Consider the following 18,735-nt stretch of genomic DNA (forward strand, 5'->3'; position numbering starts at 1 on the left):
AGAACCTGTTGTTGAAAAATTTAAATTCTTGTAAAAACACATCCCATCTCATCTATGCAGCTTAATTCCTCCAGCGAGTATGATGGTATGATACTCAAACCATTGCATAGAGCACAATTACTAATAAAACATTAGGTATGAATCAGACTGACTGATGAAACACTAGGTATGAATCAGACTGACTGATTGAACACTAGGTATGAATTGGACTGACTGATGAAACACTAGGTATGAATCAGACTGATTGATAAAGTTTCAATTCATGTCCAGTGGTTGAAGTTGTTTCTTGCACGAGGCATGTTGAAACAATGGAGTGATTACATTGTTTTGCCATTTAGTTGTCACACTTTGACTGGCTCTAAATACATCAAATGTTGTCATTGCTTGCTAATTTCAATGAGCAAAGGGACAGCTGAGCATGTGTTTCATTCATATGTGGAATTGCTACATTATCTGAACCAGTGGGGATCTAAATTTAATTTTACCACTCTTAAGCCACATCTTAATGACATAGTAAAAAAGTAATTGATGATGCAACTTTAGGGACAGTATGTTAAGGAAGAGATCATATACATGTACTTAAATAACTAGTTAAGTTAGTCTTCTTAGCTGCATCAGTTTCCTTTGATGTTGAGTGTAAGTGATTGATCTTGATTGATATTTGATTTGTGCTAATACAGGTATAATTTGGTTTTAGCTATCAATGTGACCATCATTTCTTGTCGGCATAGTTGTTCTTTATATCCATTTTCAGATTATTTGGAGGAGTTAATTCATTACTGAATGTACATATACCTACAAATATGCAAACATTGGCAGCCAAAACCAGAAATTTAAGTACCCATTTAAATGTCTTTTTTCACAAAACTACAATAATTGAGACCCACAAAAATAAGTGATACTACAGTACTATAAGTTATAAGGGCCAAGATTAACACTGATCTACTTATGATCCTGAGATCAATGAGTTTGTTGATGGATCACTAAAACCCCAGTCATTACTAATCCTTTGCAGTAGGGAAAACGATCCCCATGGTCACTACCATAACAGTTAACAAGATTTCTTATGTTAGAATATATTAAATGTATGAGCTTGCATTTGCTTTAATTGTTAATTGAACTGTTTATTGTGTTAATTGAGCAAGCACCTACCAACACCCTGTACTTGATGAGGTACAGTAAATGTTCACAGCTACAATGAACCAGTGTTAAAGCACTCATCCAAGCATTAAATAAATTAGTGTGATTATTGTCAAAACAGTAATTCTGCGGAACTCACCTGGTGTACTGGCTCCATGCAATGATTTCATTACTGATGACATATGATTTAAGGTATCAGGCAAGCATTGACCAATTGGAAAAGGTTATGTTCATCAACTCAGTGAAAATGATCATGAATTTCAAGTTTCAGTGAATTTTGTTTGTTAAATCGCTATTTTTTTGAGTTGATGTTAATTAATAATAATGTTGATGTTAACTGGCTTCTGTTTGAATTTGGCAGTATTGTGGTAGGTGTTTGACAAAATGCTTATTTTACGCACTGTAAGGGGTCTAATAGTTAAAACTGTTCTCTTACAAAAATTGCACACTAAAAATTGAAAATCTCTCTGTTTGAGAATGCCCAAGTGTGAATTCCCTTCTCTATGAAAATTCTGGAGGAATTGAGGATATTTGTTTACTGTGACATCTCTATGGTCTTAACTAAGTAAAAGAAAGAAGCAAAACCATTCTGTGTAAAAATAAAAAAAATAATTTATTTCTCTATGTTACCAACCACAAATTTAAGAGCAACTCATGTATTGTGAATCCAATCCCAAAGAATCACAAGTCACAAATGATATAGTGTTCTGAATGAATTCCAATACTGAATATGCTGATGTACCAATAGACTTTAATAGGTTGATGTACCAACAGCCTTTATGTATCACAATGATATAATCCAGAATGTCTTTGAATGAATTTACAGTAAACCCAAAATTGTGTTTTAGGGCCAAAAAGTCAATGATCACTTTGAAATTACAATGAATAATTTAAATAAATGATTCTTCTCAAATTATATTTGAACACAAAAGTAAATGATTGCACAGACTGAGCTTAAAGGACATCTCTAGAACATTCTAATTGTGTAAATAAGGTTGGGCTTTGAACTCAATTCCAAGTATCTTTAAAAAAATGATTAAAGTCAGGTAGGTCAGAAATCTACTCTCAATCATGGACATAGGTCAAACACACAATATAAATATAAAATATACATAACATTACTTTAATGAATCTTTATATAATTGTTCCCTCTAAAACAAAGTTATATTTTCTCCCATTAGTTTTCACACACATTTTTTAAGGATAACCCTTGTATATGTTCAGAATATTTGATTTGTTACAGTTACAAATTTAGCTATCATTGATTGCAATTGATTACAGATAAGCTTACTGTAAAAGGGCAACACTGAAACAAATAATTTGTCAACGGTCATCAATATATGTAATTCAGATGTGGTCATAAAGGTAAGTATTACATAATTTAGATATTTAATATATCATCATTCAGTTCTAATATTCAATTGAATACAATAACAATATTGTTTGTAATATTGAAAGAAAATTACTCATCAGTGAGATGAAGTTTATCAGATTTTATTATCAGATTTTCTTTTGTTATTAATGTATGGTTTAAAGTCTAATAAATTCTTTTTAATTTAAGATATTGTCTGAATTCATTTTGGATTTGTCTTTATTCAGGTTCCCTGCTGATAATCACACATATGGAATTGATCGTCAGTTTTTGTGGGGTCATGCTTTGATGATAGTGCCTATACTGGAAGAGGTATGATTATGTATCTGTATTTTAGTCTTGCAATAATTCTGTTTTATTTTGTAAACAGACCTTTCATTGCTATCCATCAGGCCATCCCAAACATTCGTTTTGATTGGAAATCAGACCTTTCATTGAAAATCCACCAGGCCATCCCAAACATTCTGTGTTTTATTTGGTAATCAGACATTCCATTGATACCTATCATGCCATCCTTAAACATTCTCAGTTTTATTTGGTAATCAAACCTTTCATTGACATCCATCAAGCCATCCTAAAACATTGTCTCTTTTATTTAGTAAACAGACTTTTAATTGATATCCATCTGACCATCCCTAAACATTCTCTATTTTATTTGGTAATCAAACCTTTCAATGACATCCATCGAACAATCCCTAAACATTCTCTGTTTTATTTGGTAATCAGACCTTCCACTGATATCCATCAAGTCATCCCTAAACATTCTCTGTTTTATTGGTAATCAGACCTGTCATTGATATCCATCAAGCCATCCCTAAACAATCTTTTGGTTATTTGGTAATCAGACCTTTCATTGACATCCATCAAGTCATCCCTAAACATTCTCTTATTTTCGGTAATCAGACCTTCCACTGATATCCATCAAGCCATCCCTAAATATTTTCTGTTTTATTGATAATCAGACCTTTCATTGATATCCATCAAGCCATCCCTAAACATTCTCTGTTTTATTTGGATATTAGACCTTCCATTTATATCCATCAAGCCATCCCTAAACATTCTGCATTTTTTGGTAATCAGACCTTCCACTGATATCCATCAAGCCATTCCTAAAACATTCTTTGTTTATTTGGTCATCAGACCTTCCATTGATATCCATCAAGCCATCCCTAAACATTCTCTGTTTTATTTGGTAATCAGACCTTCCACTGATATCCATCAAGCCATCCCTAAACATTCTCTGTTTTATTGGGTAATCAGACCTTCCACTGATATCCATCAAGCCATCCCTAAACATTCTCTGTTTTATTTGGTAATCAGACCTTCCACTGATATCCATCAAGCAATCCCTAAACATTCTTTGTTTTATTTGGTAATCAGACCTTCCACTAATATCCATCAAGCCACCCCTAAACATTCTCTGTTTTATTTGGTAATCAGACCTTTTGCTGGCATCCATCAAGCCATCCTAAAACATTCTCTGTTTTATTGGGTAATTAGGCCTTCCACTGATATCCATCAAGCCACCCCTAAACATTTTCTGTTTTATTTGGTAATCAGACCTTTCAATGGTATCCATCAGGCCATCCCAAACATTCTTTATTTTAATTCTGGATCAGACCTTCCATTGATATACATGAGGCCATAACAAAACATGCTTTATTTTATTTTGTAATTAAAACTTTCATTGATATCTATCAGGTCATCCCTAATGATTCTTTGTTTTATTTGGTAACCAGAACTTTTATTTTTATCCATCAGGCCATCCTTAAATTTCCTGTTTTATTTGGTAATCAGACCTTTCATTGACATCCATCAAGCCATCCCTAAACATTCTCTGTTTCATTGGGTAATCAGCAATTCCAATGGTATCCTTCAAGCCATCCCTAATGATTCTTTGTTTTATTTAGTAATAAACCTTTCATTGATATCTATCAGGCCATCCATATTCTCTGTTTTATTGGGTAATCAGCAATTCCATCGGTATCCTTCAAGCCATCCCTAATGATTCTTTGTTTTATTTGGTAATCAAACCATCCTTAAAATGTCTCTGTTGTTTTGGTAATCGGACCTTCTACTGATATCCATCAAACCATCCCTAATGATTCTTTTTTTTTATTTGGTAATCAAACCATCCTTACAATTTCTCTGTTGTTTTGGTAATCGAACCTTCTACTGATATCCATCAATCCATTCCTAATGATACTTTGTTTTATTTGCTAATCAAACCATCCTTAAAATTTCTGTTTTATTTGGTAATCAGATCTTCTATTGATATCCATCAATCCGTACCTAATGATACTTTGTTTTATTTGCTAATCAAACCATCCTTAAAATTTCTTTGGTTTTTAGGTAATCAGACCTTCTACTGATATCCATCAATCCATCCCTAATGATTCTTTGTTTTATTTGGTAATAAAACCATCCTTAAAATTTATGTTTTTATTTGGTAATCAGACCGTATCCATCAAGCCTTCCCTAAACATTCTTTGTTTACCATCATCTGGCCAACTCATCAAAATTGCTGTTACTTTTATCCCCAATTCTGTGGAATTTATTTATCAGTTTTGCCACTGCACATTATGCAGAAATCTTTACAATGATTCAGCAGGCAAAATAAAATGTTATCTACCAGCAGACATCATAAAATGTTATTTACCAGCAGGCATCATAAAATGTTATCTATCAGCAGACATCATAAAATGTTACCTACCTGTTGCTAGAACTTCAGGATCCAAATACAGCAATTCAAGAAATTTTAAACGTGACCTCAGTTCATATTCTGCAGCTGCTTTAGTCAAAGGCTGTACTTATTTCCTTGTCAAGTCAGATCAATATATTTCATTTCAGTAGAATTAGAGAGTTGGATATGAATATTTTTTGCTTACAATAATCTGTAAATTATAATTTATTGATGGTTAATTTTTTTATAAATACTATTTCAGCATCAGCGAAATCTTAATTTCTATCTTCCTGAGGGCTACTGGTACAGTTGGTACACTGTGAGTAGTAATACCTCCCACCCCCAGTCTTTCTATCTTATTTATCAGTTTCTGCGTTGGCGATTTGGTTTGGTTGTGATATCCTTGTCTCACTTACAGTAAATGGTACAAAATTTTGTCCATTTGTCTGTCCATTGTTTGTCTGTCATGCAATGATTATATTATTTGGATTCTAGACATGTTAACATAAATGTGACAGAACCGAGATTTAAAAGCCAGTAAATTTACAAATTTGAATTGGTAGATTGTCTTCTTAACCAGAAGATTTTGTTATCAGTATAAATTTAATGTGCATAAGGGAGTTGTAAACATAACAAATGTATCTTTGTTCTTTATATAATATGTATTCTCTTCATAACTTGAAACAGGAAGTGTGGAATCAGGTTCAGATTCCCATCAAAAATCTTACACTAAATAATTAATGTAATGAGTCAGTATATTGTTAATTAAAAGAAGAGTTGTTTATCCAATAGTTCACTGTAAAGATTTCTTTATCTAAAATCCAATAGCATTTTTAGTATCTTCACAAGATCACTGTATAGTGTTATTCATTGTAATTATCAAGCTTCACAATTAACAGGCTGTCAGTGCTTTTCTGGTCCAGATTTCTCATTGAATCACTTTGCATATCTTGAAGCTTGAATAAAGTCCTGTCTGTATCAGTGTCAGAATATGTCCATGATGGGACAACCATGCTCAGGATGAGGAAGCACCTGACTTGGATGTATTCATGAGCCTGATCCTGAAGGGATTCTATCTCAGATCATCACTGTAAACAAAACCAATTTGGATTAACTTAAATTTGAAATAAACAATGTCAGAGTACATAATGTATTTATGTGTTTATTAATAATTTATCCCAACTTAAAATTAATACCTTGTAATATATTTTAGCTGATATTTTTATGTATGACTTGAACTTAATTTATGTATATAAAAAGTTCCAATAGTTTATGAAATACTAAAGGTAGATACCTTTGAAACACATAATGCAAACCCATCAACTTTACTACATGAACTGTAATACATCACCTTTACTACATGAACTTTGCTACATGCCCTTTGCTACATGCCTGCACATGCTTAAATTTCTGATATCCATCATTTATGAACTTGCACTATTTCATAACCAGTCATTTCATAGCATTGAAAGAGAGGATACATTTTATCATTTTTACATGATTGAATAAAAAATGTTACAGCTGTTATTAAATGTTCCTCTTAAAACAACTTGAACAATGCTATAACAATTCAATAAGAGAAAAAATGAAAATGATTACTCTAATGTGCCTGCCAACATAATTTTGTATGGCTGGTCATTGTATTTTATTTCTCCTTTGCCAGAGGTCAGCTAATTTTCATCAGAGACTCAGAAGATATCATGGACCACCTTTGTTTGCTTTATTACTTATAACGTTTCAAAAAAATTCCACATTTGGCCTTAGTTTTATCGTTAGGATAATAAACTGTCAGCTTAATTGTGTGTGTGTTCATTAACAATTCTGTCTGGTTTTTCTAATGTATTGATAGAACTCATTAAAATATCATAATTCATTTTTAAATTTTTAAAAATTCTTTTAATTTTCAAAAGAATTAAATTTGACTGTAAATTGGTATGTGCCATAGACAGGCTTTTAGATGGTATTTCTGACCTATGACCAGTACAATCACATGTATGGGTGAGCTAAAATAGTACTTGAAAATAAGATGATATTAAGACTAAGCAAAAAAAATATTTTGCTAAATAAGACAACAACCACAAATATTGCCAGCAACCTTGGCTGTAATAAACTTTGGTTTACATTAGCTCGGGGTTTTGAAGAAAAAAACCTTTTGGTGGAGTATATGATTGGACTGTGTATTAGTTCTATTTTTCTTTACAATAATTTAAGTTATACAGCACATACCTTTGCTAACATTTGTGGATTGCCTGCACCTCAGATAAGGAAGAAGCCCATTACTTTTGGAGAGAAAGGTCAAGGATGCTGACTCAATAAAGAAAATTAATGTCTGCACAATAATGTTAATTTTTCATTCATACCTGGACCAAGCTTTATAGATACTTTGAATCTGTGCTATCTATTGACAAGAATTGCAAAATATCAGAAAATTTACTTGACTTTTCCTTCAGGGTGAACGTTTTATTGGACCACTAAATAAAAACATTACTGTGAATGCTACCTCCAAGACTGAGCTCTTTGTTAGAGGAGGTACATGTCTGCCACAGCAAAGACCAGCTAACAACACCCATTTCAGGTAAGAAGTACTTGACATTGTGCGTTTTTTGGTTGCATCAATTAGCTCAAAAGGTAATCAAATGATGGGAATAATGATCAAATCATGGTAACTACTTAAAACTGGTTAGATTGTAAATAACATGGAGAGAACTCCATTGCATCACAGACTAAATTGTGTGAAAAGAACTACATTTGCAATCAAAGTGATAAAGTTGTAAAAACTTTAAAAATGTCATTTCTATCAGCCCAAGAATGGAATATAAAAATCTGTTGCAATTGATTATCAAAGGTTGCTGTGAAAAATCCAGAATTAAAAAACTTTATTTTCTTTTATAAACATGGCCAAAATATTTGTCAGTAAGATTTGTTATCTTAAAATTTCTTCCAATGAATCATGGTGTGTAAGTATATAAATAAGACAGCACAGTTTCCTGACCAATTTGTTGACCAAAAGTTTTATCATAGCACCAGATTTTGACTCCGATTTTTGGGAGAAAAAAATGTGTAACATAGATTTGATGACGTCTTCTGCCTCAGCTGTATATAAGTTTTGCATAAGGCTATAATTTATTAAATAGTATACCATTGAATTGTTGCTTTATAAAGATAGTCTCAATAATGTGTCAGCATCATGACATGAAGCTAGTCTCAGACCAGGTTGTTTACCATAGATGTGCTTACACTGTCAGCATCTTGACATGAAGCTAGTCTCAGACCAGGTTGTTTCCCTTGGATTTGCTTACACTGTGTCTGCTTTTGGACATGAAGCTAGTCTCAGACCAGGTTGTTTCCCTTGGATTTGCTTACATTGTGTCTGCTTTTGGACATGAAGCTAGTCTCAGACCAGGTTGTTTACCATAGATGTGTTTACACTGTGTATGCTTCTTGACATGAAGCTAGTCTCAGGCCAAGTTGTTTCCCTTGGATGTGCTTACACTTTACACTGTGTATGCTTCTTGACATGAAGCTAGTCTCAGGCCAGGTTGTTTCCCTTGGATGTGCTTACACTGTGTCTGCTTCTTGACATAAAGATAGTTATTTGGAGTACAGTAATTATTTCATATGTCACATGGACATTTAAATAGTATACTGATAGTTTGTGTTTCTTTTAATTGATGGATTGTACTATATAACTTGGCCATGTTTCTCCATCAAATACATTACCTGATCACATTAACATTAGAAAATTACTCTGGGCCACCTCCTAATCCAACCTTTTCTGAAAGATGAAAAATATGTTTTTCTCTCTAAATATTATACAAAGGAGAAGAAACTCATACAAATTTTAACTCTTGTTTTTGCCAGGTGGCCATCTTTACACCAGATGATTAATAGTTTCAACTGTCAATTGCAAATGTGAACAGTGCATCCAAAGAACCCGTCACAATTCATAATAAGTTTTGTCCATCCTGGTATATATGACAGGTTCATTTTACTTGTTGAAATTATCCATATTTTGCATCTTTTGCCAGTTCTTGTTGTCCATGTGTAATGGATCAGTAACAATTCTACTGAACCATTGAAATTTGGTTGAATGAACATTTCCAAGGTCATGTCAGTAATAGGAGTTCATTATTTGAATAATTTGTATATTTTTGGGATGCTCTTGCTTGCTTTTCATTATAGAGATGTCATTCAAGTGCAAGAAGTGTAGACATTTTAAAATTGTGGAAGACAGCCATAAGACATGCCTTGCCTGAACAAAATGTTCTTCCTTTCTTCCTCACACCCATGTAGCATATATGCTATGTTTGCCCAAGGACAGGGTCAGACATCTTGAAAAGGTAACTGTATGGCCATGAGAAAAGGGCATATTCTAAATCTTCCAAGTGTGAAGTATTAAGCATTCATCTGAATTCAAAATATTTGATCAGTTTTATTGTGAACAACAATATGCCACTCCCAACCCTGATAAAGATTCCTAAAACAGCACCAGTGGTGAAGATTATTTCAGGTCCACACCAATCAATTCCATTCAAGCTAGACTGGAATTGCATATGATGTGCTTTGACTACAACAGGATCCGTCATTTAGGATGCTGATGTTTCAGTTGGATGAAACTAGGACCATTTGTAACCCAATTAGGCAGCCCACTAGGCATAAGTCTTTATCCTTTTGTGTGCATGAACATTGAAACCAGGCATGCAGGATTACCTTCTGATTCTGCTCGCTGGACTGGCCTGCAAGTTATGTTTCATTCACTGTGTGATGTTCTACATGGTATCCAACCAGTCCAGCCATCTGGACAACCAGTGTACAGTTACAGCAGTCATGAATCTATCATTGAGGTCTGGTGAACAGCACATCACAAAACATTTCCTACAGTGATTGCATCTTTTAAAGACCATACATGCCAAACTGGCATGACAATTGGATCCTTCTTTCAGTCTGGCATAATTGAGCATGCCTGACCATCATCCCCCAGCTGGACCACACTCCATGATGGACATGACTTGTCTGGCCCTACTAGCATATCAAACAAGTAAACCATTTGTTTTATACAGTAGTGATGATTTGGCATTATCACTGCTGCATGAAATGCTAAACTTTGGACATGCAGCATAGAGGATGAGGACACCCTCTCAGTTTGATGACATGGACATGCCTTCACATTCCTATCCAACTATGAAAAAGACAGAATTCACTTTTAATGCAGCAGTCAAAGAGATATACAGAATTTTGCCTCTGTTGGAGTACCCTCTTGTCCTCTTCCACAGGCAGCCAATACTATATACAAGGGCAACAATACTGCATACAATGACAGCCAGTACTACATACAAGGGCAGCCATTACTGCCTACAGTGGCAGCAAATAATACATACATTGGCAGCCAATACTACATACAGTGGCAGCCAATGCTACATACAAGGGCAGTCAATACTACATGCAATGGCATTCATTGCTACATACAGTGGCAGCCAATACTACATACAGTGGTAGCCAATACTACATACAAGGGCAGTCAATGCTACATACAAGGGCAATCAATAATACATACAGTGGCAGCCAATACTACATACGGTGGCAGCCAAAACTACAAACAAGGGCAGCCAATACTACATACAAAGGCAGCCATTACTACATACAAGGGCAGCCATTACTATATGCAAGGGCATCCAATACTACATACGAGGGTGGCCATTACTACATAAAAGGGCAATCAATACTACATACATTTATAGCCATTACTACATACAAGGTCAGTCAATATTACATACATTTGCAGCCATTACTATATACAAGGGCAATCAATACTATATACAGTTGCAGCCAATATTACATACAGTGGCACCAGTTACTACATACAAGGACATCCATTACTACCTTATAAGGTCAATCAATACTACATAAATTGCAGCCAATACTACATACAGGAACTGCCATTACTACATACAAGGGCAGCCAATACTACACACAAGGACAGCCAATACTACATACAAGGGCAGCCAATACTACATACAGTGGCAGCCAATACTACATACAAGAGTAGCCATCACTACATACAACACTGCATACAAGGTTAGCCATTACTACATACAAGGGCAGCTATTATGACATACAGTGGCAGCCAATACTACATACAGTGGCAGCCAATACTAAATACAAAGGCTACAGTACTACATATAAAGACAGTCATAACCACATGCAAGTGCAGCCATCGCTACATACAGTGCAGCCAATACTACATACAAAGACAGCCATTACTGCATACAAAGACAGCCATTACTAAATAAAAGGGCAGCCATTACTAGACATAGTGGTAGCCAATAGTACATACAGTGGCAGCCAATACTACATACAAAGGCAGTCAATACTACATACAATGGCAGCCATTACTACATACAAGGGAAGCCATTAATACATACAGTGGCAGCCAATACTATATACAGTGGCAGCAAATACTGCATACAAAGGAAGTCAATGCTACATACTAGGGCAGCCATTAAAACATACAAGGACAGCTATTACTACATGCAGTGGCAGCCAATACTACAAACAAATGCAGCCATTACTACACACAAGGGCAGCCATTACTACATACAAAGGCAGCCATTGCTACATACAATGACAGCCATTACTGCATACAATGACAGCTATTACTACATACAAAGGCAGCCATTACTACAAAGACAGCTAATAATGCATACAAGGGCAGCCATTACTACATACAAAGACAGCCATTACTACATACGAGGGCAGCCATTACTACATACAAGGGTAGCCATTACTACATACAAAGGCAGCTATTACTACATACAATGACAGATATTACTACATAACAGGACAGACATTGCTACATACAAGGACAGACAATACTACATACAATGGCAAGGCTTTTTGTTTGATGAAGATAATGAACATTGGTCCAGCCAAATTTTACAACAGTTATCAAACAAATTACTGGGCATCTGTCACATAAAATTTGTGACCCCTGTAATTCAAGAACCTTCTTTTTGGTGAATAATTTATATACAACCTTGTCACCACACAAATCACATACGAATGTTTTCCCTAAATAAAGATGTTAGTGCTGTAACATGTTTTCTTCATTCTGTGATAAAGTGGCACTGCCACATCTAAGTGGTCAGGAATGTTGTGTTGACTTCCTTCCTATTCAAAATTGCATTTCTTGCAGTCTTTAGCCTAGATGAGAAGGCCAGAAGTTACCATGCATTGGGATCAGTATACCATATTGCCAAGGTAGTCAGTAAGGACGCTCACCACATGAAGGAAATATTCTAAGCACTTTTTGTAACCTCAACTTGGTTAGAAGAGACATGCTGCTGCAATCTTTTTCTCTTAAACTGCACTATGTGGTGACTCTGCCCTCATCATTGTTTCCACCCTTCTGTGTGCTGGTTTAATTGAGTATGTGAGAAAACAGGTGGCATGGGAGTTTCCCTTAGGCTCTCAGTTTAAGTTCCTACCTCTGTGCAACCACCATTTATTTCTTGCTTCATCAAAGAAGCCTTTGATTCAGAATCATCATATAGTCTGGCAAGCTGAATAAATTTGTACTTTTTCAAGGACTCTAACCCTTTCATGTTAGGGTTTAATATTAAGATCACTTTAGATTAAATTGTAAAAGTTTGTTGGTTTCACTAAAGATTTCTCAAATATCTGAAATTTATTACCAGGGACTAAAAACAAGTCTGAAACCAAGTGAATTTAAATTTGAAAAACAAATTGAAGTTTTCTGATAAATTTTAATGAAATTCCTATCACATATAAGCCAGCAATTTTTTTAATGACTTTATGGTCTTAAACTATGCAGCAGAAAAGAACAAAAAACAACAAGTTTAGTAAATATAACAAGCAATTTATTTCCCTAGAATACTAAGTGAAAATCCAAAAGCACAGAGTATTCCAAAGAATTCCAATGGTCTTCTGAATGAGTTCCCATCTTTGAAAGTGCTGATGTACCCAACAACCTGGAATAGTGTTAATAGTTTGATGTATCACAATGATGTAATCCAGAATGTCTGTAAATGCATTCACAATAATCCCAAAATAGTGATTTAGTCCTAAATTATTAATGAGCACTTTGTAATTCAAATGAATAATTTAAATGAAAAATTCCTCTCAAATTAAATCTGAACACAAGTGAAGTTTAATAAGGAATAAAGAATTTCTGTTTACTTCTCCAGTATATAAAAACATAAGACAATATGGGGGTCAGGATGAAGTTTATCATAATGGAAATTTCTATCAAACTGGAAACAAAACTTGTTTCTGGAATCTTCTAGGGTACAAATTAAATATACATAACATATATTTGTGAATAAAAGCTGGTACACAATTCAGATTTTACCTCGTACAAATAGCAAAACAAAATGTTCTGGTAATTTTTTAATGCTACTAATTAGTAAATTATTCTTATAATTTGTCATCACCGGTCACTCTGCTAGTAAGCACTCTTCCTTTACATTAATATTAATGACTTTTACTTATAATTGAGGTCATCTTATACAGTTTCAATAAAACTATCATTAATATGTAGAGTAACTAAGCCGAATCATAATAATAACTGATTCTTACTGGCCAAAGCAAGCAACAAGTGATATCAATTAATCAGCAGTTACCATGAAAACAAAATTTACCTATTTTAATGAGATCCAGAGTTTTTTTATTGTGAGGAGTGGTGGTATTCTGGGGGTGCTATAGTGAGAGAGCATTGTACAGCAAAAAGTTATTCTTATTTTGTCTTTTGCCACTTGCTTTGTTATGTAATTGATGAGCTGCAAAATGAAAGATCACTCCACTTGTCAAAATTGATTGAAAAACATGTCCATGACTCATTCATGTCATATTTAACCAAACACTTGCTGTTACACCCTAATCAATCAGGCTTTAGACAGAACCATTCCTGTGAGACTGCCTTGATCTCCCTAACTAATAAATGGCTTCAAGCACTTGACCAAGGTAGAATAATAGGAACTGTATTTGTAGATTTCAGGAAAGCTTTTGACATGGTGAATCATGAAATCCTTTTGAAGAAACTGAAAATCTACCAGTGTGATGAAAGAACAATTAGATGGTTTACTTCATACTTAAATGAGAGAACACAACATGTTTACATAAATAATGTTCTGTCTGAACCTGAAACAATTAGATATGGAGTACCACAAGGCTCAATTCTAGGTCCACTACTATTCATTTTATTTATTAATGACCTACCACTTTTACTAAGAGACTCAATATCATCTACAGATCTCTATGCAGATGACACAACATTGTCAGACATCCAAAACACAAAGCATGAGCTCGAAATTTCTTTACAGAATGCACTAAACAAACTGGAAAACTGGTGCACATGTAATGGCATGGTGGTAAATACTGGTAAAACTAAAATATTACTTATCTCAACACGGCAAAGAAGGACAAATCTTGATAGTGATGAACTATGTCTGACATGGAAGGATACAAATCTGCAAATAGTCTGTCATGATAGGCTACTTGGTGTTCTGGTAGATAATAACCTATCATGGACTGAACATATCAAACATACCAGTAAAAAAAGTCAATTCAAGTTTATGGCTTCTCAGTAGGATAAGACATTTCTCCCTGAAAGGCACAGGAAACTATTTTATAACAGTTACATACAACCCTATTTGGACTACTGTAGTACAGTATGGGGTAATTCAAATGATAAAAACATAGCAAAGCTGGCACATCTTCAAAAAAGAGCATTTGGGCTAATATCAATCCAGAAAGAAAGCAAGGAAAGTTTAGCTGGTAGGTTAAAAATATTACCTATTAAAGACCGAATCTGTTTGAGAAAAGCCAAATTAATGTACAGGATATCTCAGAATAGTGCTCCTGAATATTTACAATCACTATTCCAGTATAGGCTACCTGGTAATACTCCCCACCTGCGATCCATGTCTACCAAACAGTATAAAATTCCCAAACCAAATAAGGAGTTATTTAAAAAAAAGTTTCCAATACTCTGGAACTCGGCTCTGGAATAGTATTCCAGCTGAGATTAGAAATGTCCACTCTGTTTCCTTCTTCCAAACCCAATATATCCAGTGGCTTCAGAGATGCAGCTTAAATAAATAAATTCCTTTGTATGAGGGCCTCAAGGTAGATTAGTTTTTAGCTAATTGTGTTACCCTCTTTAAATAAGGTCATTATTATTATTATTATTACCCATCGTTCACGTTTTTCCACATGAATGAAACCTCCAACAACTCAACAAACATTGCAACACTATCTGGACTAGATGCCCTTCCTAATGATTTATCTGGAATAGATGCCCTTCCTAATAATTTATCTGGACTAGATGCCCTTCCTAATGATTTATCTGGACTAGATGCTTTTCAGAATAATATATACAGACTAGATGCCATTCCTAATGATTTGTCTGGACCAGATGCCCTTCCTAATGATTTATCTGGACTAGATCCCCTTCTTAATGATTTATCTGGACTAGATGCCCTTCCTAATAATTTATGGACTATATGCCCTTCCTAATGATTATTCTCTACTAGATGTCCTTCCTAATGATTTATCTGGACTAGATGTCATTCCTAATGATTTATCTGGACTAGATGCCCTTCCTAATGATTTATCTGGACTAGATGCCTTTCTAATAATTTATCTGGACTAGATCTCATTCCTAATTTTTTATCTGGACTAGATGTCATTCCTAATGATTTATCTTGAATAGATGCCCTTCCTAATGATTTATATGGGCTAGATGCCCTTCCTAATGATTTATCTGGACTAGATGTCATTCCTAACGGTTTATCTGGACTAGATGTCATTCCTAATGATTTATCTGGACTAGATGCCCTTCCTAATGATTTATCTGGACTAGATGCCCTTCCTAATGATTGATCTGGACTAGATGTCATTCCTAATGATTTATCTGGACCTGATGTCATTCCTAATGATTTATCTGGTCTACATGATCTTCTGAATGACTTATCTAGTATGTTTCTAACTTACAAAGCATCCACACACAAACACCAGAAAGCAAGCAGTTTTATGAATGGTGGTTTTGTAAAATCTAAAATTTAAAAATTTGGATCTGATACCGTTAACTCTCCTGCTTGAATATATTGCACTCAGTACAAGTGTTCGGTATGGCAACCAGTATAAACATTGAGCAGCAAAATCACAGATGCTTACTGTGTACGTATTGATCTCTAATTCTAAAATGTATTGAAACCTGGGATTTGATCGGTTCATTTTGAACAGATTTTATCTCACTCTTTTGTTATTATTGATGAATTATTTTGCTGTCAGACATTGAATTTGTCAGTATTCTTTTGGGAAATTTGCTGTCAGATATTGATATTGTCAGTATTCATTTGGGAAATTTGCTGTCAGATATTGATATTGTCAGTATTCATTTGGGAAATTTGCTGTCAGATATTGATATTGTCAGTTCTCATTTGGGAAAGATTTTCCATGATTGGATAGCTCTTGTTAGTAAGAATCGAACTGTATTTCAATCAGCTTTGTATGACAACTGTTGCTTCCATGTGGAAATATATGAAACATTTGACTGCACCAGGCTGACATATTGTTTTGTTATTCCATTTATTTCTTTAATAGGTTCATGTATGTTCTGAACATGTTTTAGCTTTCATACTTTTATCATCTAACACTTTTTACATCTTTAACCTGTAGCATATTCAAAAGACTATTCATAATTTCCTAACAGTATCCATTTTCTCCTTCATTTGCATACTGGATGTTCAGTGTAGATTGAGCTTTGTTAATAAGGGTATTTTGTGTTTGATGTTTGATATGTTATTACTTAGTTTTCAATTCATTCTTTATGTATTTTTTTATGTCAATGATTGTATCACTGAGGATATAATAAAGACATCAATCAATTCTCTATTGATTCAACTGAGTGTTTCATTTTTATTATTTAAAGTGGCTTACAAATCTAAAGGCATAGGCTGAAGGAAATGTTTGAACATTACATATGTTTAAAGCTATATTTTTATGTATTCTGTTGTTTACTGACTTCATATGTGCTGTTTTATCAGTTGTTGTTATAAACATCAACCACTATAATCAGTGAAAATAATGCTTAACAGTGCATGTGTAAAGATTTCTTTAAATACATTTTTCTTTGCTGTTTTAATGGACTTTGTACATGCATACTAATGTTAATTTCCAACTAATACATACTAATTTTAATTTGTATTGACTATTTTGGCACTCAGCTGATCATTGGCCACAAGCATTGATCCACCTCAGGCAAGGCCCATGTTTTTACAGTGATGACACACAAGCTTTGATCCACCCCACACAATGCCCATGTTCTTACAGTGATCACACACAAACTTTGATCCACCCCTCACAACACACGTTTTTACAGTGATCACACACAAGCTTTGATCCATCTCCGGCATGACCCATATTCTTACAGTGATCACACACAAGCTTTGATCCAACCCACACAGGGCACATATTTTTACAATGATCACACACAAGCTTTGATCCACCTCACCCAAATCACATGTTCTTAAAGTGATCACACACAAGCTTTGATCCACCTCATGCAAGGTGCATGTTATTACAGTGATCACACACAAGCTTTGATCCATCTCATGCAAGGCACATGTTATTACAGTGATCACACACAAGCTTTGATCCAACCCACACAAGGCACATATTTTTACAATGATCACACACAAGCTTTGATCCAGCTCACCCAAATCACATGTTCTTAAAGTGATCACACACAAACTTTGATCCACCTCATGCAAGGTGCATGTTATTACAGTGATCACACACAAGCTTTGATCCAACCCACACAAGGCACGTACTTTTACAATGATCACACACAAGCTTTGATCCACCTCACCCAAATCACATGTTCTTAAAGTGATCACACACAAGGTTTGATCCACCTCATGCAAGGCACATGTTCTTACAGTGATCACACATGAGTTTTGATCCACCCCACACAAGGCACATATTCTTACAATGATCACACACAATCTTTGATCCACCTCATGCAAGGCACACGTTCTTACAGTGATCACACACAAGCTTTGACCCACTTCAGACAAGGCCCATGTTCTTACGATACCACACACAAGCTTTGATTCCTCTCAGGCAAGACCCATATTCATATGGCGATTACACACAAGCTTTGACCCACCCCACACAAGGCACATGTTCTTACAATGATCACACACAAGATTTGATAAACCTCACACAAGGCACATGTTCTTACAATGATCACACACAAGCTTTAATCCACCTCAGGCATGTTTTTACAATGATCACACAAGCTTTGATCCACCTCACACAAGGCACATGTTCTTAACAATGATCACACAAGCTTTAATCCATCTTGGACAAGGTACATGTTCTTACAGTGATCACACACAAGCTTTAATCCACCGCATGCAAAGCCCCATGTTCTTACAATGATCACACACAAGCTTTGATCCACCTCAGGCAAGGCACATGTTCTTATAATGATCACACAAGATTTGATCTACCTCAC

At 34.7% G+C, this 18,735-nt stretch overlaps 1 protein-coding gene across 1 annotated transcript in view; it reads left to right on the forward strand.

Moving 5' to 3' along the window:
• LOC149806565 (maltase-glucoamylase-like) overlaps nucleotides 1–18,735 on the forward strand; it is a 301,187-nt gene that overhangs the window by 76,886 nt on the left and 205,566 nt on the right. The window contains exons 16-18 of the mRNA XM_089954697.1: nucleotides 2,740–2,824; nucleotides 5,458–5,514; nucleotides 7,646–7,770. Of these exons, the coding sequence (XP_089810823.1) occupies nucleotides 2,740–2,824; nucleotides 5,458–5,514; nucleotides 7,646–7,770 (267 nt within the window). The remainder of the gene's footprint in view (nucleotides 1–2,739; nucleotides 2,825–5,457; nucleotides 5,515–7,645; nucleotides 7,771–18,735) is intronic.

Source organism: Sinohyriopsis cumingii, chromosome 1 (assembly GCF_028554795.1).
Source record: "Sinohyriopsis cumingii isolate HCF-2022 chromosome 1, ASM2855479v2, whole genome shotgun sequence".
NCBI lineage: Eukaryota > Metazoa > Mollusca > Bivalvia > Unionida > Unionidae > Sinohyriopsis > Sinohyriopsis cumingii.